Source organism: Myotis daubentonii, chromosome 1, assembly GCF_963259705.1.
Source record: "Myotis daubentonii chromosome 1, mMyoDau2.1, whole genome shotgun sequence".
Taxonomy (NCBI): domain Eukaryota; kingdom Metazoa; phylum Chordata; class Mammalia; order Chiroptera; family Vespertilionidae; genus Myotis; species Myotis daubentonii.
This window is the reverse complement of record NC_081840.1, coordinates 199,279,181-199,299,947: the sequence shown is the minus strand read 5'-3', so window position 1 is coordinate 199,299,947 and position 20,767 is coordinate 199,279,181. Positions and strand designations below refer to the sequence as shown.

Sequence of the window (20,767 nt, the reverse complement as noted above, 5' to 3'; positions counted from 1 at the left end):
TGGGACCAGGTGGGCAGCCAAATGCCCTGGGAGGCCTGTTCCGCCTGCCACTGTGCAGACTGGTCCCCTCTTGGCCACACTGCGAAGGCCAAGCCCTCCAGGAGCTGGACGTCAACACAGACTGGGTGCTTGGGGCCTTGAGGGGGTGGAGATGGGGAGGGATGGAGGTGGGGGAGTGTTAGTGAGCAGAGTGCTGGTGTCTGCACCCCTCTACCTAAGGGGTCAACTCACCAGCCCCTCCCAGGCTGGTTTGATGACCCTGAGGCTGCAGGCAGGACCTGGAAGACCAGTGACAGGCCGGGGCACGGGCTCAGCAGGTCCCTGAGCTGCAGGGGAGTGCTGAGGGTGCTGTGCTCTGAATGGGGCTTCAGGGGCTGAGAGATGCTGCCACCAGGGTGGGGTGGCATGAGGGACTTGGACGAGGCGGCACAGGGGCAGAGCCACATCTCACAGCCAATGTGGGAAGTCAGCCTATTTGCAGTGGGATTCTGCCAAGGTTATCAGCTGGGAAGGACCGAGGGACAAAGGGCAGCTGCCCAGGGGCACTGGTGCAATAATAGGACTCCTGTCTGCTGGGGGTGAGGGGAAGAGTGAAGCCCATCAGAGCAAATGGCCACTGGGTGAAGGGCTGCTTACCCAGAGGTCACACATAAAGGAGAAAGGCTCTGGGCAGCCCAGGGTTCCATTTTTAGCTCTGCCCTTTTACTGCTGTGTACCCTTGAAGAAGTCACTTGCCCTCTCTGTGCTGCAGTAGCCTCACCTGTACAATGGGCACATGAACACAGTGTGGGGTTATGTTAGGACAGTGGAGGGGGCACCTGAAGATGGAGGAGGGGCCACGTGAAAATGAGGGGAGATTGAAGGGATGGGGCCAGGAGCACCAGAAGCTGATGAGGCAGGAAGGACCCTGCCCTGGAGCCCTCCGAGGGACCACAGCCCTAGATGCCCTGATTTCAGATTCTGGCACCCAGATGGGGAGAGCACTTGTTCCTGTTGCTTCAGGCCAGTCTGTGGTCATCAGAGCAGCAGCTTCAGGAAATAGACCCTCCTTCTGGGGCTTTGACCAGGTTCTGGGAACAGCTGAGCCATGTGCTCCAGCAGGGGAGACCCCCTAGACCTCACTGCGGGGCTCACAGGAAGATCCATCCCTGTGTCTGTGCCTCAGCCCTGTCTCCTGCTCCCTGGGGCTTCTCCAGTGACAGTGCAGTGGGAAGCACAGGCCACCTGGCTCAGGGACTCCCACGGCCTTGCCCAGCCCCCAGCTGCAGGATGATGCAGCGCACTCCCCAGCCCCGCCTTCCCCTAAGGAGTTCACCTGGGCCTGGGCTTCCGGAGCACCTGGGTTATCAGGAGGCCACAACTGGGTTGCCATGCCCATATTCTAGATGCCAAGACTGAGGCTCAGAGCGAGGGGAGCAGAGGCCCCTACCCCCAACCCACCTCCCCTTCAACTCAGCCCAGCTCATAGGTGGCTTCCCCAGCTGCCTCCTGGTTGCCATGGTGTGGGAGGAGGAGGAGGAAGGGCAGATTTCTGAGAAGCAATCCCAAAACACATCAACTGGCCCCTCCTTCCTCACTCCCTCTCCAATATGAAAGCATCCATTTGTGCAGCTGGGCCGGGGCCTCTTCCTAGCCAGGAGCAAAAGAGGTCAAGAAGGCAGAGGGTCCAGGGAGTGGGTTCTGGGACGCCAACCTCACCCAGCAGATTTCCTGGGCCTGGGCTCCATTGCCCTCCCACAGTTCCCAGACCAGGTGGGCTCTTTCCTGCCTCCCTGCCTTGGCACATTCCCTCCACCTGGAATGCCCTTCCTCATCCTTCAGGTCCCAGCCAGCTTTAACTCCACTGGAGAATTTTCCCTGAGTCCCTTGCACCCACCCATCCCAGTCACAGCCATGTTCTTGGTGATGCTCTCACCAGGCAGTGAGGTCTTGGGGATGCTAGCTTTGCCTCAGTACTCCCAAGCCTGGCACAGACAGGTGCTCAGTAAAGCTGAAGGGAGGGAAGGAGGGAGGAAAGGTGTATCGCAAATCAGCGAACTGGACAAGACGCCTTAATGAGCCAATTAGTTAGGAATCATCTTTATTGTGCGAGGTTCAGAGCAGATTACCTCTGTCAGATTCTGAACAAACACAGGAAGGAGTATTTCCTTCTAGTTCTTTGTGTAAGACAGCTCGTAACCTTGAGTACATATCATATCTAATCAAACACCTGTCATATCTATACAGACAACTTGTAACTTTGAGTACCATATCATATCTATACAGACACCTGTAACCTTGGATGAACAAACACTTGGCAAATACGCGAATTAATATCAGTATCAGTGTACCAGCCCCTTTAGATAGCTAGCTTGCAAGGTCAGACAGTTAAGTTCATCTTTTCTATTCAAACAAAAACAAAGTTATTTTATAGTCTAAAAATTGCAGAGTTGACCTACAGAATAAGAGACTGTCTAAGAATAACAGAGTAGTTCAAACAGCAGTTTTCCAAAGGAGGGATTACTATGCTTCATTATCCAGAACTCCCTTAACCCCCCCTTAACTCTGTTCTGACATTCAAACACACCTTGATTATTTAATCTTACAAAACCCCTAAACTTCGTCTCTGTGTTGCTTGAGTGCTGACTATACCAGGATGCATGAATTATCTTTTCTCCTCAGAAGAGTTATATATTATCCCTATTTTGCCGTCAGGAAAATTGGGCCTCTGATAAATTAAGTAACGTGTTCACAGTCTCTAGTGTAAGCATGTCAAACTCACAACAAATATTTTTTGCGGCCAGCCAATATAACAGTATGCAAGAAACGTTTTAATAAAAATTTCGTAACTTTATTTTTACAATATCCTGTTATACACAATTATTAATAATGAACTACAACCTTCGCTAATGAATGATTACTATAATCGTGTTGCATTCATCTCCCTCACACACTTTAAGCGCAGGTGCACCATTTCTCTCCACTAATACTAGGAGCAAATATTTTAGCAGCCAATTGCCACGTCATTAGTCTTGGACTGACTTGTTTGGTGTGTGTAACAGAAAATATTTCGCTTTCGGAGAACAAGAAAAATAGGTTTATTGTGTTACACTTACTAATTTGTGCAGTTATTCAGCGTCTGGTAAATTAATGTTCAAGAAAAAGCATTAATTTTTATTAAAATATTTTATTATTTTATGTTAACAATGACTCATTTATTGCACCCCTTTCTATTCAGCATGTCTCTATGGAACAAAACCTACGTTTCTGTGAAAATTGAAGCTTTTGTTTTTTTGTGGCCCACATAAACTTAAACCTTGTTTATTTGGCCTGTGGTAGCCTTTGAGTTTGACATGCTTGCTCTCGTGAGTCTTAGAGCCAGGAACTAACCCGACATTGTCACCGGACTGCTCCTAAGCTGGAGCCCAAAGGGCAGCCAAAGGGTTCCACCACATGTGCTCAGCGCTGGGAGATTCCTTTCTTCTGTGCCTCTGCCCATATTCCCTTCTCTGCGGAAACTTTACTCAGAACCAACCCCAGGTTTTCCTATTATCTTTCAAAACCCCCTCCAAATGTCAATTCCCCTATGAAATACTCTCAAGCAGCAAGAAACCGTCTCTCTTTCAAACGACTCTTTATGGTTTCTAGTTGGTATGTTACCACCCCCATAGGCCTTTTTAAAAATTTTTTAAAAATATATTTTATTGACTTTTTACAGAGAGGAAGGGAGAGGGATAGAGAGTTAGAAACATCGACCAGCTGCCTCCTGCACATCTCCTACTGGGGATGTGCCCACAACCAAGGTACATGCCCTTGACCGGAATCGAACCTGGGACCTTTCAGTCCGCAGGCAGACTCTATCCACTGAGCCAAACTGGTTGGGGCTAAATTTCTTTATTGATTAAGGTATTACATATGTGTCCTTATCCCCCACCCCCCACCCCCCACTCATGCCCCATAGACCTTTTATTTATCTTCCATAGATCGCTGCCCAGCTCCGGCATGGGGGTACCAGGACACGGCTCCGCACGCAGCGGCCACGCCGGAATGCACGGTGCTCTGAGCCGAACCTGTCTGGTAACCTGTTCTCAACCCGCTCCCGGGGTCCCACGGCTCCTGCCTCACTCAGGAAAGGTGTACCCACTTTATCCACGAATTTCTAGCAACTACCGAGTAAGATACGTCTCTGACGCTGACTCGGATACAGGCGCTTCCGACTCTGGCCGCTTAGCAACCACTGGCTTCCTCCCCCGCTGGCCGCCTCCGAGATCCTTTTCCGGGGCAGAGGTCATCCCGTCCCGCCCGCGTTTCCTCCAAGATGGCGAGTGGCGGCGGCGGCGGCGCCGGGGGGGTTTCGGTGCCTGCGCTCTGGAGCGAAGTGAACCGTTATGGCCAGAATGGTGACTTCACGCGCGCTCTCAAGACCGTCAACAAAAGTAAGTGTCAGGGCGGGCGCTGGGGCGGGCCGGGCCGGCGGAAGGATGCGGGCTCCTTCCGGCGCGCGCGACCACCTCTGAGCAGACGCGGGAGCGGGAAGACCCAGCCGCCAGTGCGGGGCTCGAACCCCGGGTGCCCGCGGTGGCGTGGGGTCGCGGCTCCGGCTGCCAGAAACCAGCCCTGGGTTTGGGGGTGTTTAGAGCCACGTGTACTTCCCTCTTGACACCCCTCGGGAAGCGAGGGAGGGATTTAAAGAGACCGCTGCTGCCAGCGCCTCATCCAAACTGTTCTCTCCTGGGACGCCTGTTTTCACTCCTGATGTCGCAAATACCCCCCATTACCTTCCCTTCGCCCATTTCACGGGGCGATCGGGACAGTGCTGTTGCCGGGGGAGCTCGTTCCCTGGGGCCTCCGCGGGGAGGAACCTGCCTGTGACACGTACCGGAGAGGCGGCAGCTGCGTGGACCGGAGCGGGACGGGCTGATGTGTACGCCAGGCCCCGGCCCCGCAGCCGCTCTCCCCGTGTGGTTAGCCCGGAAAATGCCTGCGAAAGCACTGGCAGTTGAAATCACGTCCGAAGGAACATCTGGCCTGTCTGGGTTTTTCTTGTGTGTCCCATAACTGATAATTTCCGATAAACTGCTTCGGTGTGAAGTTTATTCATTATGTTCTCCTGTCCTTTACTGCAGTGGGGCCTTGACTTAGGAGTTTAATTCCTTCGGGGACCGAGCTCGTTAAGGAGCTGGTTAACTCAAATTACTCTATCCACTCCATGCGAAAAATCGGCCGAGAGACAGCTGGTATCTCAAAAAACTCGTTAGTCGGGACACTCGTAAGTCAAGGCCCCACTGTACTGAACTGTAACATGGCTGTGCTTTTTTAATGCTCTCTGTCGTGCTAAATTCTTCATGGAAGATGCCGCCTATATTTGGTAGATTTGGAAATGGAATTAACAGGACAGAGTTTGCTATTTAAAGCAGTAATGACGTACAAGGTATGTAAGTACAATACAAGGTTGTATCAATACTTTTCACCAGCCTGTTGTTGGTTTTTAATGTGAAAAGAAGTGATTGTGCTCACAATACATTTTTTTTTTTTTTTGGTGATTTCCCTCATTGAGGGAAATAGATGCCAATTATAATTATTTGATTCCTAAACTTGTTTTGAATTAAGATTAGCTTTTGGCTAGGCCTGTAGCCAATGCTGCTCAGTCATAATGTAGTAAGTTATAAGACCTATTTTTAAAAATAGATATTTTATTGCCAAAACCGGTTTGGCTCAGTGGATAGAGCATCGGCCTGTGGACTGAAAGGTCCCAGGTTCGATTCCGATCAAGGGCATGTACCTGGGTTGGGGGCACATCCCCAGTAGGAGATGTGCAGGAGGCAGCTGATCGATGTTTCTCTCTCATCGATGTTTCTAGCTCTCTATCTCTCTCCCTTCCTCTCTGTAAAAAATCAATAAAATATATTTTAAAAAAATAAATAAAAATAAAAAAATATATTTTATTGATGTTTTTACAGAGAGGAAGGGAGAGGGATAGAGAGTTAGAAACATCGATGAGAGAGAAACATCGATCAGCCGCCTCCTGCACACCCCCAATGGGGATGTGCCCGCAACCAAGGTACATGCCCTTGACCAGAATCGAACCTGGGACCCTTGAGTCCACAGGTTGACGCTCTATCCACTGAGCCAAACCGGTTAGGGCAGGAACTCTTTTTTATTATTTTTTATTTTAATTTCTTTATTGATTAAGGTATTACATATGTGTCCTTATTTCCCCATATAGGAACTATTTAATCAGCAGCTCTCATTTTGTTATCCTATACAGTATATATTTTCTTCAATGGCAAAAGCCTTTAACTCTTAGCTGGGTTCTTGCACTTGCCCAGGGGTAAGGGGAGTGATCCTAGTCATTTTGACAATGAACAGGTGTTTAGCATTGAAACTTGGCTACCTGACTCCTTCCTTATACTTCTCTTTGGTCATCTTAGGTGAAAAGGGAAATTCTGAATGTCCTTTTGAAACTTATTGCCAGCAAGATAAATTGCATTTGTATACTTTACAGCTTATAAATATCGTCAAAATACTCTCATTTCATCTTCTTGATAACCTTGTGAAATAGGTAATGCTTTCATACTCGTCTTGCAGATCAGAAGATTTAGATTTGTAGTTAGATGACTTGCCCGAGACCTCAAGGCATCTAATGACAATCTTGTACTCAAAACTAAATTTGTTTCCAAATTCTACATGAGTTTTCTTCTTTCCTGTAAAGTAATGAAATATGTAGGATGTAGCATGCATCCCAAGATGAAAAAGTCGTACAAAACAGCTTTTTCCTTGCTTCTTTGTAACTCTTCTTTTATCACTTCTTAAGTTAAAAATGAAGATTCCCTCTTTTAAAAAAAATGTGTGACAAATCATTTTTGCTGCAATAAAATTGGAAATGCAATTTCCTGAGGCAGGGAGTGGGAAAAATTAGTAAAAATGTGAAAAGGAATAGATTTAAATATTCTTTTCCTAAATTGTTCCGTAGTACTGCAGGTCAACAAGGATGATGTAACTGCCCTACACTGTAAAGTGGTATGCCTTATCCAGAATGGGAGTTTCAAGGAAGCCTTGAACATCATCAGTTCTCATACCAAAGTGTTAGCCAAGTAAGTGATTCAGTTGGTTGCTTGTACAGTTATTAGAAACAGTTTTACCATAGCTGCATTTATTTATTTGATCACTATTCAGTGATTTTTTTTTACCTGTTTATTTCTTTTTTTCTGTTAATTCCCAGTTGTGTCTGTGAAACTGGATGGAGTAATAGTAACTTTGTTCTTTACTGCCTTGCTGAGCCTTTTCTTTGCTCCATCTTTCCTTAGAACCACTAAGAAGGAGGTAAATTGTGGAGGGATGTGGAGCACAAATGTAACAGAGGACATAGGGAGAACAACTTAGCAGAAAGTTTAATTTTTTTTTTTTAAAAAAAGGGGGCAGAGAGGGCAGACGTGTGGTAGGGCAGTATTATAAGTAGAGGTCTCTGGGATGGTTTTAGCTGGACTTCTGTGCCTACCTCCTTTGGGAATTGTTTAGGTGAGTTTGATCGTAGGCCAAGATCTTTCACTGTCAGCAGTCTTGAGACTGGTAGTATTTTCATTATTGTGAATATTTTTCACTTATTTAACTCATTTATCTTTTCATGAAATGTGAACTTATATTCTGAATTGTTACTCTAATTTTATTTTTTTTAATAGTTGTGTATAAGCCCAAAAGAAATGTGTATTGAAGTGAAGTTTGCAGCATATTTCTTTAATTAAAGATTCTGGTTTATAAAGTGCAGAGCAGTATATAGTATACTTCCTATTGTATAAGAAAAGGAGGATATTAGGATTTATATGTGTATTTTTCTATATGTGCCAAAACAAACACTAGCTAGAGAAACAATGTGTAAAAATAGTCACTTGTAGCCCTAGCCGATTTGGCTCAGTGGGTAGAGTGTAGGCCTGTGGACCAAAGGGTCCAGGTTGGATTCCGATCTAGGGCAAGTCCTTGTTTTTGCAGGCTCCTCCCTGGTCTCACATTGATGTTTCTCTCTGTTTTTCCCTCTTTCTTCCATTCTCTCTAAAAATCAATGGAAAAATATTCTTGGGCGAGGATTAACAACAAAAAAAAAAACAAAAAATCAAACAAACAAGCCGAAACCGGTTTGGCTCAGTGGATAGAGCGTCGGCCTGCGGACTGAAGGGTCCCAGGTTCGATTCCGGTCAAGGGCATGTACCTGGGTTGCGGGCACATCCCCAGTGGGAGATGTGCAGGAGGCAGCTGATCGATGTTTCTCTCTCATCGATGTTTCTGACTCTCTATCTCTCTCCCTTCCTCTCTGTAAAAAATCAATTAAAAAAAAAAATCAAACAAACAAAATAGTCACTTGTAGGAGGCGAGGAGGAACAGGGTAGATTTGTAAAGCAGTGGGAGTAAAACCTCTTAGTGTATACCTTTTTTTTTTTATTAGAGCCAAATACATGTATTACAGATTGAAAACTTATTTTAAACTATTAAAAATAAAGGGGAAATAAAGGAGCACTGCTTTCTTCTAGTAAATATGTTTATGTTGAAATTCAGTATTTTGAGTTTTGACCATTTTGTGAGGTGGAGAAATTTTGAAATAATTTTTGTTAGGCAAGTAAGTAAAAGGATATTGCTTTTATACATATTTTTCCTTATCCGTTATGGATGAAATTTCAAAATGCATTTCATCCACTATAGTCCACTCTAGTTTCAGGTGTCACATTAGTGTAGATGAAGTTTTAGGTCTATGTATGCTTAGTAGTGTATTTGTTGTTGTGTGTTTACCAGTTTGGATACAAATACTATGTTCCTTTAAGATTTCCAGCTACTTTTTCTTACTAATCATGTACTTCTTGAACAAGTTAAAAGCATTATGGCTTATTATTTGATAAATAGATTTAAGAAACTTCTATAATAATTTAAAATAGTGTTCAGATTGTCTGTGTACCTGAGACAATTATTTAGCTGATGCATTATTTCATTCTTAAATGTTTATTTCAGAAGGCCAGTAATTCTAATAAGAATATCCATGAAAGCAAGAAAGGCTAAGGAAATGGATATAATATTTTCTGCCACTAATGAGCTGTCTGACTTTCAGATAAGTCACTAACCTTTGTCAGCTTCCTCATCTCTTTTTAATGGGAATTGAATAATAATATATATCAAGCACTTAGAACAATATCTAGCATATAGTGAGTGCTCCGCTATGTGAGCTAATAATCAGATATTGTTTTTTTTCCTTTTCAGTAACTCTCTTTCTTTTGAGAAGGCATATTGCGAGTATAGGCTGAACAGAATTGAGAATGCCTTGAAGACAATAGAAAGTGCCAACCAGCAGACAGACAAACTAAAGGAGCTTTATGGACAAGTGGTAATTACTGTTTTTAAATACCTGTTGACAACCATCCTGAGTGAGCATGACTCTCCCTGTAGCAAGGAGTACGGATGAGGAACCTGATGCTCCACGAAACTTGCCACCAAACTAGTTTTTAAGGTTTCAACATATTCCCTCTTCTTAGTCTTCATGCGAAAGTTGCATATATAATGTTCTATGAACAAGTGATTTCCTCAGGGTAATTTAAAGTTAAGAACTATCCTGTGAAATTTGGACTTTTTTTTCCTTTTTTTTTTTGTTTGTTTGTTTAAATTTGGACTTTTTAGTTGGAAAGGAGCTTATATGCTTATGCAGTTTAAAAATTGTAATTCTAGTTTTTAACTATTTTAAGTTTAAAATAAAATCATGATGATAAATCAGCTGGTTCGTGAAAATATCTTATTTTAAAATATCTTATTTTTACATGTTTTGAGACATATAATTAAGCCTAATGTAAAATAGGGCTTTTAATGATAAGATGATAGAAATGTTATGTTAGAACAAAACCCTCTTTAAAGATTTTTAAAATGTCAATTTAGGACAAATAATGCGGAATTGACTGTATTATTCCCAAGAGGTAATATGAGTTTAAAAATATAAATGGATTGAAAAAAGATTTGGGCAAGTTCATGGATTGTAAAAATAATCTTTAAGGTAAGCTGGATCAATGTAAGGTAAATTCTCGCACTTTGAGACTGATAAAGGGCACCAGTCTCTGTCTTATATAGTGAACTAACTGACTCACAGTAATGGTCTTTTAGGACAACTTCAGTGAAATAAGAAGGAATCATGTTGTGTGTACGTCATACTATCCTATACGATTGCTGGCTTCTGGGAAAGAGAAAAATGAAGATTAAATACAGTGAACTGGAAATATTAAGTCCTTTTGTTAACATCTAATTTTGTTCCTGTTTATTGGAGTTTAGTAGTTGCTCTGTGTTGTGGGAAATTTTTTTCATTATAAGTCAGACTTAGGTAATGGTGATTTCTATTACAGAAAGGTTTTCTTTCAGACCCCACTTAGGCATTTACCTAACCTCAAGAAGAGGCAACTACAATGACTGTTTCTAGCTGAATAATTCCTGCAAATCTGCAGTGTAATAGAAATACAATACAAGTAACTTTTTGGAAGAACTAGTAGCATGTGGAGCTAAATGGAAAATTATAAAGGAAAAATGGTTGATTGCTGGTGTTATGCTGAATTCGTTTTCCTTCTTAGTGGTTTCAAAAAGGGTTTGTATAGTGTTAGAGACATAACACTATATTTCTCTTCTCCTCTGATTTTTTACTTGTTATTTGTCTCTTCAGTTATACCGGCTAGAACGCTATGATGAATGCTTAGCTGTGTATAGAGATCTCGTCCGAAACTCCCAAGATGATTATGATGAGGAGAGAAAAACAAACCTTTCAGCAGTTGTTGCAGCTCAAAGCAATTGGGAAAAAGTGGTTCCAGTAGGTATCCCTGAGTCCCCACACAGCCATGAAATGATATTCCTGTCTAGTGTTTGATTGGTATTTTGTTCTATGACAGGAGAACTTGGGCCTCCAAGAAGGCACACATGAACTCTGCTACAATGCTGCATGTGCACTGATAGGACAAGGCCAACTGAGTCAGGCAATGAAAATCCTACAAAAAGCTGAAGGTTGGAAATTTATTAAAATCATGTATAATTGTAATGCACATACAACTTTGCAAAGTATTTACAAAAACTGCACTTGACTTTCTTGACGTTTTTCAGGTGGGAATTTCTCAAAGTTCTAGCTTTTTCTCTTAGGTTTTTGAGAATATCTCCTCTCTGTTTCTATCTAATTCATAATTCATATTAGTTGTTCATTTTCAACCACACTGAATCTTAAAATACGAATTTTGAGGAAGAGGTTTTTAGACAAGTTACTGTGCATGTTAAATATAAATTGAGTTAATTAATGTCAAGCACTTAAATTAGTACATGGCATCCTCCTATATAATAAAAGGCTAATATGCAAATAGACCAAGCGGCGGAACGACTAGTCGCTTTGATGCACATTGACCACCAGGGGCAGACGCTCAACACAGGAGCTGCCCCCTGGTGGTCAGTGCGTTCCCACAGGGGAGCGCTCAGCCAGATGCTGGGCTCACGGCTGGCGAATGCAGCGGCAGTAGCGGGAACCTCTCCCGCCTCCACAGCAGCGCTAAGGATGTCCAACTGATGGCCTATGTCAGTCGGGCATCCCCCGTCAGTCAGATACCCCCGAGGGCTCCCAGACTGCGAGAGGGCGCAAGCCGGGCTGAGGGACCCTTCCCCCCGCCGAGTGCACGAATTTCGTGCACTGGGTCTAGTATAATATAAGCATTCAGTAAATATTAGTTATTATTGTTATTAAACAGGTACTCAAGTATATCAAGTATAATAATAATATGGTGTGCCTTATGTGTGTATATATGCACACACACTATATACATTGATAAAACTATTCAAGCACATTTTCTTTTTTTTTTTTTTTCTTTTTTTTTTTTTTTTATATTTTATTGATTTTTTACCGAGAGGAAGGGAGAGAGATAGAGTGTCAGAAACATCAATGAGAGAGAAACATCAACCAGCTGCCTCCTGCACACCCCGCAACCCAGGCACATGCCCCCGACCGGAACCGAACCTGGGACCCCTCAGTCCGCAGGCCGACGCTCCATCCACTGAGCCAAACCGGTTTCGGCCAAGCACATTTTCACTTCATGTAGTATGTTTCCATATACAATATTTACGTGTTGAAGCTTTTTTAAAAGATGTTTTTTAAACTTCACACACTTTATTATTTTATTTATTTTTAATATTCCATGTGTTTTGAAATTTATTTGTTTTCCTTTTTATTGAATATTGGAGTGACAGTGATTAACAAAATTATACAGGTTTCGGGTGCACATGTAGAGATGATTGTGCACAATCATCTCTACACTGTATTGTGTGTTCACCACATCAAGTCAAGCCTCCTTTTATAATTACCAGTTAATGCCCCATACCCTTCTTCAATCCTTCTTTCCCCAGCAATCCCCACACTGTTGTCTATGTCCATGAGTTTTTCTTCTTCTTTTTTTCAATCCCTCAACCTTTTCCCAAAGTCCCACTCCCACCCCCAGTAGCTGTTAGCCTGCTATCTGTCCATGGGTGTGTCTCTTTGTTGCTTGATAGTTCGTTTTGTTCATTAGATTCCACCACATATGAGTGAAATCATGGTACTTGTCTTTTTCTGATGGCTTATTTCACTTAGCATAATGTTCTCCAGGTCCACCCATGCTATTGAAAGGGTAAGACTTCTTTTCTTTATGGCTGAGTAGTGTTCCATTGTGTAAATGTACTACAGCTTTTTTATCCACTCTTCTACTCATGGGCACTTGGGCTGCTTTCAAATCTTGACTATTGTGAATAATGCTGCAGTGAGCATAGGGGTGCATGTATTCTTTGAAATTAGTGTTTTGGATTTCTTTGGCTATATTCCCAGAAGTGGAATTTTTTATTTTTTTGAGGTAACTCCATACTGCTTTCCACAGTGACTGCACTGATCTACATTCCTACCAGCAATGCATGAAGGTTCTCTTTTCTTCACATCTTTGCCAACATTTGGTTGTTGATTTATTGATGATAGCCATTCTGACAGGTGTGAGGTGATATTTCATTATGGTTTTAATTTGCATTTTTCTGATGACTAGGGACCTTGAACATCTTTTCATATGTCTGTGTCCTCTTTGGAGAACTGTCTATTCAGGTCCTTTGCCCATTTTTTAATTGGATTGTTTAGGTTTTTTTGGCATTGAGTTTTGTAAGTTCATTATAAATTTTGGGTTTTAACCCCTTATCAGATGTATCATTGGTGAATATGTTCTCCCGTTCAGTGGGTTGTCTTTTCATTTTGTTGATGGATTCTTTTGCTGTGCAAAAACTTTAGTTTGATGTAGTCCCATTTGTTTATTTTTTCTTTTATTTCCCTTGCTTAAGGAGATATACCAGGAAAAATATTGCTATGAAAAATGTCTCGAGATTTTACTGCCTATGTTTTCTTCTAGGATTTTTATGCTTTCAAATCTAACGCTTTAAGTCTTTAATCCATTTTGAGTTTATTCTTGTATATGGTGTGAGAAGGTGGTCTAGTTTCATTGAAACTTTTAATTAGAAAAAGAAAATGATGTATTAGAAAACTTATGTCTGGTCGTAACTCATTTTAAAGTTTGCATATCCTTTGATCCAAGAATTTTATTTCTAGAAATTTATCTTAAGGAAATAATTAGATAAGTTCATATATGTATCTGTATGAATACTATTTGGAAGGCAGCTATACTATACCACCAACGCCCTCATGAATACTATTTGAAGAGACATTCTAAGAAAAAAATTTATAGTCATCTTGGGTTTCTGTTCTATTAGAGCACTGGTTAGGTCTTACTGTAACACCCAAAGAGATCACCATGTAGTCATTAAAAACTATAATGTAATACTTTAAGAAATTTTTAAAAAATTATAATGTTAAAAATAATAAAAATGTGGACCTATATTTATTATAATATAAAGATGTCCATAGTATATTAAATGGGGGAAGATTTCAAAATATTGTGTAGACTATCCCACTTTCATTTTGAAACGCAGCTGTACGTTTACATTAAAAAAAAAAACCAATAACTAAAATGCTAATAGTTATTATCTTTGGGTGGTGGGATTATTGTCTTTATACTTTTCTGAAATTGATTTTTTGTAATCAATAGTAATATTTTAATACCCTTTAAGTGATTTTTTAAACATAGAGATTACAAATGAATGAAAAGTGTCCAAGAGCTAGTATAATAAGGGACTAATATCTGTTATAGTTGATGCTAATGATAAATTTCAAATTAACTTATTAAAATTATCTTGATATCTTCTTGCTCTTTAGAATGGTGAGAGGAATGGGAGTTACCCAGCACTGTTAATTTTAAAACTATTTTTTCCTGTAGATCTTTGCCGCCGTTCATTATCAGAAGATTCTGTAAGTATTCCACTGTTGTTAAACCCAAAATTTTACACTTCTGACTAATATAAATTTTAGGGGGCTTTGTTATAGTATTGATTGACTTTTTTGAATAGATGGTGATTCATTGAATAGGAATCACAATAGAAAACCTCTTGATCAATTATTTGAAGGCATCTCTTAGGGTGAGAAATGACAATACAAAAGTTGTTTTATTTTAAATTCACATAAATATAAAATAATTCTGCTATTTAAATATAGGGCTCAAGTCTTTGAGTCTGGGTCTATTCATAGGAATTTTGTGCATATATCTTACATAATCCAGCATTCATGATTCCATTTCCAGTTTTGTTTTTTAAATGCAACACTAAAGACAATTGTGAAGTAATTTCGTTATAGTCCTTGTAAATGTTAACTTTTTCACTGTCTTAGTTTTCTGGCTCATGTCTAATTAGACAATAATTTTCTTTAGGAACCCACTTTTATCAAATACTTCTGAGCATTCAACATAGTTTTTATTGAAATGAATCTCTTTTCACACTCATAGTTCTCTCTTATGATAATTAAGTTTTACCACTTGCTTATCTAACATAACTGGCATAATGGGATTAGAAGCAAACACATCTGACCACTAGTCAGCATACATTCACCAGGTGAGAGCAGGAGTGCTGGGTGTGGTAAAAAAGAACAGCCCCCTACCCTTGAGCATTATTATTTTTTTAAAAAAATACATTTTATTGATTTTTTACAGAGAAGAAGGGAGAGGGATAGAGAGAAAGAAACATCCATCAGCTGCCTCCTGCACACCCCCCATTGGGGATGTGCCCGCAACCAAGGTACATGCCCTTGACCGGAATCGAACCTGGCATCCTTCAGTCCGCAGGCCGACACTCTATCCACTGAGCAAACCGGTCAGGGCATTGAGCATTATTTTATGTAAGCATCATCAGTCAACTTTTCCAGAGGAATGGAGAATATGGATTGATCTGGAGTGTCAGTTAAGAGAGCTGCTGCTTTAAATACAGAATTAGTTTCTGCTTTTGAAGTTCTTTATATGGTGATAATTAGTTAGGATTTTGTAAACTTTCCTCTCGGTGGCAATTCCTAAATTTTAAAAAACTGAATCTAAGGGAAAATTCCTATGTCTTACTTAGGATTTTGTACCTTTTGAATGTTTGGGTCACTTAGTAAATATGTGGAGCAATTTGGAGAATTTACAGGGGGAAAAACGTTTCTTCTTCTGCTTAGGATGGGACTGAGGAAGACCCACAGGCAGAACTGGCCATCATTCACGGGCAGATGGCCTATATTCTGCAGCTTCAGGGTCGTACAGAGGAGGCTCTGCAACTTTACAATCAGATAATAAAACTAAAGTGAGTTATTAAAATGAAGTGTCTTTTATAGGGGAGGAGGTTTCTTTTTAAAGGTTTGTTCCTTTTTGACTTGCTTATTGTTCACAGGCCAACAGATGTGGGATTGCTAGCTGTGATTGCAAATAACATCATTACCATTAACAAGGTAGGAAATATGCATGCCTATTCCTACACTTATATTTTAAGCTGAAAGCATATTACCTGGCTTTGTTCTAGGATAAGTAGGTTGTTGTTGTTTTTTCTATGACAGAGTCCGAAATTACAGCAAATCACAATAGTGAGTTACTTAACTCATAATGATGATGATTATGCAAAGTATATTCAAGTAATAAAACTTTTTTGTAGTTACAGATCCTGGACTTTAAAATCTTACTATTTTCTTAGTTTATAATAATATGGAGAATCTCTGTTTGTTAGAAAAGTAAAATGTTTGGACTTTTGTACTGTATGTATGCATGTTTTATATGATACTTTAATCTAGTGAGTCTCAGAGTTTTCTGTAGAGAATATTTTTCTTTCCAGTGGCTTTTATTTTGGGGGAGATTTGAAATTCAGGTTAATGGAAAAAAACAGTAACATTTGTGGGGGTTTTTGATATGCTGTGTGATTTTTTTTCAAGTGCCATCTTATTTTATCCTCAATTATTGTTTTATGTGGCAATAAGTATTTCCATTTTATAGGAGTATAATCTGAGGCTGAAAGGAGTTAAATAATTTGTATAAGATCACAGCTAGTAAGAGGTAGAACTTGGATTCAGATTCTAGTCTCTGATTCCAGTGCTTGCTCCTTCTAGCCCTTCATGGTACCTCTCTCCTCTTGTATGTATGTACATACATATATATGTACTGGCTAGTTCGTAAAAAAGAATCGGTTAGAGTGAATGATATCAAGGTGGGAGGCCTTGAAAATTAAAATGTTGAATAATAAGTGCCATGATAGCAAAGTTTAAGAGAAATCTGGCAGTGGCAGGCATGATAAAGTATTAAAGTAGTGTTATAGGAAGACCAACTAGAAATACGTTTTTTTGAGGACTGATTTATATGAAAGCCATTTTCTTGCTGTACATTAAAATAATTTCATAGGTTTGGAGCTTCACATTCAGAAAAAGTAGAATTTATTTTAGATTTCTTCTTTGCCTCCTTTTAGTCTTTAAACTGCTAGAAGACCTAGCTTAAAAAGCACGGTATCAATTATTTGCAAATAACTATATCATTTAGCAAAACTAGAATACTGTGCACATAGTAGACACTCTGATGCTCAGCTTGTCCTTCTTAGGATGGAGTGTGTCTTAATTATCTTCCTTCCTGGAAAAGTATGACTTTCTTTAGGCAGATAACATTGTGTTTGCTCCACACAGAAATTCAGCTTCTTTGTACCTCTGCCCAGGTGAGAGGACTTTAAGAAAAGAGAAAACAATAGCTATGTTACATTAGTATTTTTTGTTAAAATGAGTTCAAGAGAGGTGTGAATATATTTCTGAATTTTAATAATTTGCTTACACATGACAGTATTTCAAAGAGGAATGAGTTACTTTCATCATTTGTCATCTGAATTCTAAAGGGCATAATTTGTAGAACTTGTATATTTAGATAATATTGTAGTCCTAATTTCTGCTGCAAGATTTGTGTTACCCCTGTGTACTTTTCTTCAAAAAACTCAAAGCAGCCCGGCCAGTGTGGTTCGGTGGTTGAGTGTCATCCCATGCACCAAGAGGTCACTGATTTGATTCCACTCAGGGCACATGCCCAGGTTTCAGGCTCCATCCCCAATAGGGGGCATGCAAGAAGCAGCTGGTTGATGCTTCTATCTCTCTCTCCCTTTCCTTTCTCTAAAAATCAATTAAAACATTAAAAAAGCTCAAAACAAGCATGTACTAGAGGAAATATAAAACAAAAAAAAAGCAAGAACCCAAAACAAATTTATATGTATCTTAGGAGCATTGGCACCCCAACGAGGCAGATGTATTATCTTCCAAGCTCTCTTGTTTTTAACCTATCTATATATACAAAAGCCTAATATGCAAAGTGTCCCCTCGGAATTTGGGATACCATGAGTTTGATAGCTCGCCACGATATACCCTGACCACCGGGGGGCGGCGCAGAATAAAGGATGGCCCTGGCTGGCAGCTGGAAGGAAGTCCCGTCAGCAGCCGGAAGGCCCCATCGGCCCTGATCACCCGCCAGGCCTAGGGACCCTACCCGTGTACGAATTTCGTACACCAGGCCTCTAGTATAAAATAACTAAATGAAAGTGGAATAAGGCCTTGGAGCCTTAAAAAAGTTGGAAGTCTGAGATTGCTATTAATGATGGATGACCTTTTCTTTGTCAGGACCAAAATGTCTTTGACTCCAAGAAGAAGGTGAAATTAACCAATGCAGAAGGAGTAGAGTTTAAGCTTTCCAAGAAACAGCTGCAAGCTATAGAATTTAACAAAGCTTTACTTGCTATGTACACAAATCAGGTAGGTTGAACAGATTTCTGGTTCCCCTGGCTAAACCTTTTAGAGTATGGTAACTAGGCATAATGGATATTTATCAGTGCAATCTATTTATGTGTGTCTTAAACCCATGTGTTCTTCAGAATGTCATCTATAATAGATTTTATTGGTTAAACAAGTAATTTGCCCAATTCTTTGTAAAAGTGTGCTGTTGGTAGCTTTTAAGAGGAAGAAAATAATGTTCACTCCTGTAAATGAGATAATTTTGTCAATATCTTATTTCTAATCTCTCTGAATTAAAGTAAAATAATCATGCAAAATAAATCAAGTTATAAATGTTAAGGATATCAGTTCTAACCCTCACATGCATTAATTCTAATTCAATTACGATTTCATACTTTTCTAGAGCAGAGTTTTTCAGTGAGAGTGAGAAGCAGTAACATTTTTATTATTTAGAACTGAGTTAAATTATTCTAAAATACTTTAGCAAGAAATAAATACTATTTTGTTGTTTTGAAACAAAGGCTTATACTTGATGTATTTTTTAAAACAAAATTCTGGAATTTAAGCATCCAAATTAATGTTTAATAACTCATCCTTTCCTAATTGCTTTTAAAATTCATAGTTTAAATTCAGTAAATGGAAACCTTTTCCTTATAAGAAAAAATTGAGAATAGATACTATAAACCACTTCTCTCACCCTAGGCAGTTTTTTACTGTTTTATTTCAGCTGATTTCCTTTCCCCTTCCTACATCCTTTTTTTCTTTTTGGTAACTCACTTAATGTTTAATTTCATTAACCAGCTTATTTGGGGGGGGGGGGGCAAATATTGTTTTTTAGGCAGAACAGTGCCGAAAAATATCTTCCAGTTTACAGTCCCAAAGCCCTGAGCGTCTCCTGCCTGTGTTAATCCAAGCTGCACAGTTCTGTCGTGAAAAGCAGCACATAAAAGCTATAGAGCTGCTTCAGGTAAAGGAAATACTTGAATTTTTAATGAGGTGTCGGATAGTTGCAGCCTTGTTTCATTTTCATTATGTATAAAAGCTTGTAAATATGGGTAAACTAATAGGTAATATACTTCTAGACACTTTAGTTAATTCTTGTGACACTTTAGTTAATTCTTGGACTACAGCTTTGCTTTATATACATTTGCATTAGTATATGTTTGTCATAAACCCTAAAGAATGTTTTTATTTTTAGATCTATTTAACTAGTTAAGGGTTTGTTTTAGGCTTATAATACCAGAACATGCTTGAACCCTTTTTCAATAACGTATTCTCCAGTAAGTCCCAATCTAACCTCCAATAATTATAGAGATCCTTAGTTTTTTGTCAGCTGTTAGATTATTTTTTAATTTCCTGAGGGTAGAATACATTGGAAAGTTGGACAGGGTAAAATTAGGACCATCCTGAGGGGCAAAGTTGTCTAGCCAGGGACCCAGTAAGGAGGTATCATTTATTTGAGTATCTTAAAAAATATTATGTAGTATTCTTAATTATTATTTATTTTAGTGACTCTCTGGAAACTTGACATTATTGCTCTTATTTTCAGAGCATAATTTTAAAGCACAGTGGGTGTCGGGTAAAATTTTTCCAAAATAAAAGTTGGACTTTAAACCAAGAAGTTTAATATTTTGAAACTAGATTTAAATTTTTATGTAGCTAAGATAAGTAATTGGAATGTGTGCGGTGAGTTGTATAAATAAAATGTGATTTTTTTTCCCCCCAATTAAAAAATGTTTAGGAATTTTCAGATCAGCATCCAGAAAATGCAGCTGAAATTAAGCTGACCATGGCACAACTGAAAATTTCCCAAGGTAGTAATGATGATTTCGTCATGACTAAAATAATAGTTTTAATGGAAATATATGTTTGGAATGATTCTGAAGTAGTTGACTATGCGTTTAAAATTTTTGCATAATGGTGAAGCATAATTATTGTTTCAAACATGAAGCTAGATGGTGTGAGCTCCAAGAGACTTAGTGAGTTAATTGGCCTTTTCTTGGGTGATTACTAAATTGTCAGGATGGTTCTCAGTCTATGCCTTGAAAGTCTGTAGAAGCAAAGGATTTCTCTGTTCTGAAAGACCATACGTGACTCAAATTTCCTGGGTATGTGGTGTATAGAAATGCTTATATCTGGCACTTGGTAGTATTTGCATGAAATAAGGGTTACTTTGCCATCCTAGTTCTCAGAATTTTTTAGCTTAGGCCTTTATGCTTTATTTATGCTTTACAACTCATATCTTTGGGGGAGAGAAGCAAGTAAATTTAATGAAAACTTGATATTTTTGGTTCTTACAGAAAACTGTTAGTGTTTTTGTTCATAATTTTGAACCAACCTTGAGTGATTATCTAGAGCTGTATTGACCATATTTGGTTGCCCCTATATGCATGTAGCTCTTTTAAGTTAAAATTAAATGAAATTTAAAATTCAGTTTCTCAGTTGTGCTAGCCACATTTCAGAAGTTTCGTAGCCACGTGTGACTAGTTGGACAGAATAATATATAGGATGTTTCCATCATCACAGAAAATTTTATCAGACAGCTCTGGTGTACAGTATGCATTCTCAGTGGGGATGATAATTGATTTGGATATTAGATTTTATGATGGCTAAAGTGAAAATTTTATGGGTAGAGGG

The 20,767-nt window shown here is 39.6% G+C and overlaps 1 protein-coding gene across 3 annotated transcripts in view; it reads left to right on the top strand.

Moving 5' to 3' along the window:
* Positions 1-4,254: 4,254 nt before the first annotated feature.
* SRP72 (signal recognition particle 72) overlaps positions 4,255-20,767 on the top strand; it is a 33,234-nt gene continuing 16,721 nt past the window's right edge. For 2 of the 3 annotated variants that reach the window (XM_059670427.1, XM_059670445.1), the window contains exons 1-11: positions 4,255-4,415; positions 6,953-7,073; positions 9,220-9,343; positions 10,655-10,798; positions 10,878-10,989; positions 14,304-14,335; positions 15,566-15,690; positions 15,778-15,835; positions 18,020-18,151; positions 18,969-19,097; positions 19,872-19,944. In XM_059670427.1, the coding sequence (XP_059526410.1) occupies positions 4,298-4,415; positions 6,953-7,073; positions 9,220-9,343; positions 10,655-10,798; positions 10,878-10,989; positions 14,304-14,335; positions 15,566-15,690; positions 15,778-15,835; positions 18,020-18,151; positions 18,969-19,097; positions 19,872-19,944 (1,168 nt within the window). In that variant the 5' untranslated portion in view covers positions 4,255-4,297. The remainder of the gene's footprint in view (positions 4,416-6,952; positions 7,074-9,219; positions 9,344-10,654; positions 10,799-10,877; positions 10,990-14,303; positions 14,336-15,565; positions 15,691-15,777; positions 15,836-18,019; positions 18,152-18,968; positions 19,098-19,871; positions 19,945-20,767) is intronic. The other variant, XM_059670435.1, reaches the window with a different exon arrangement.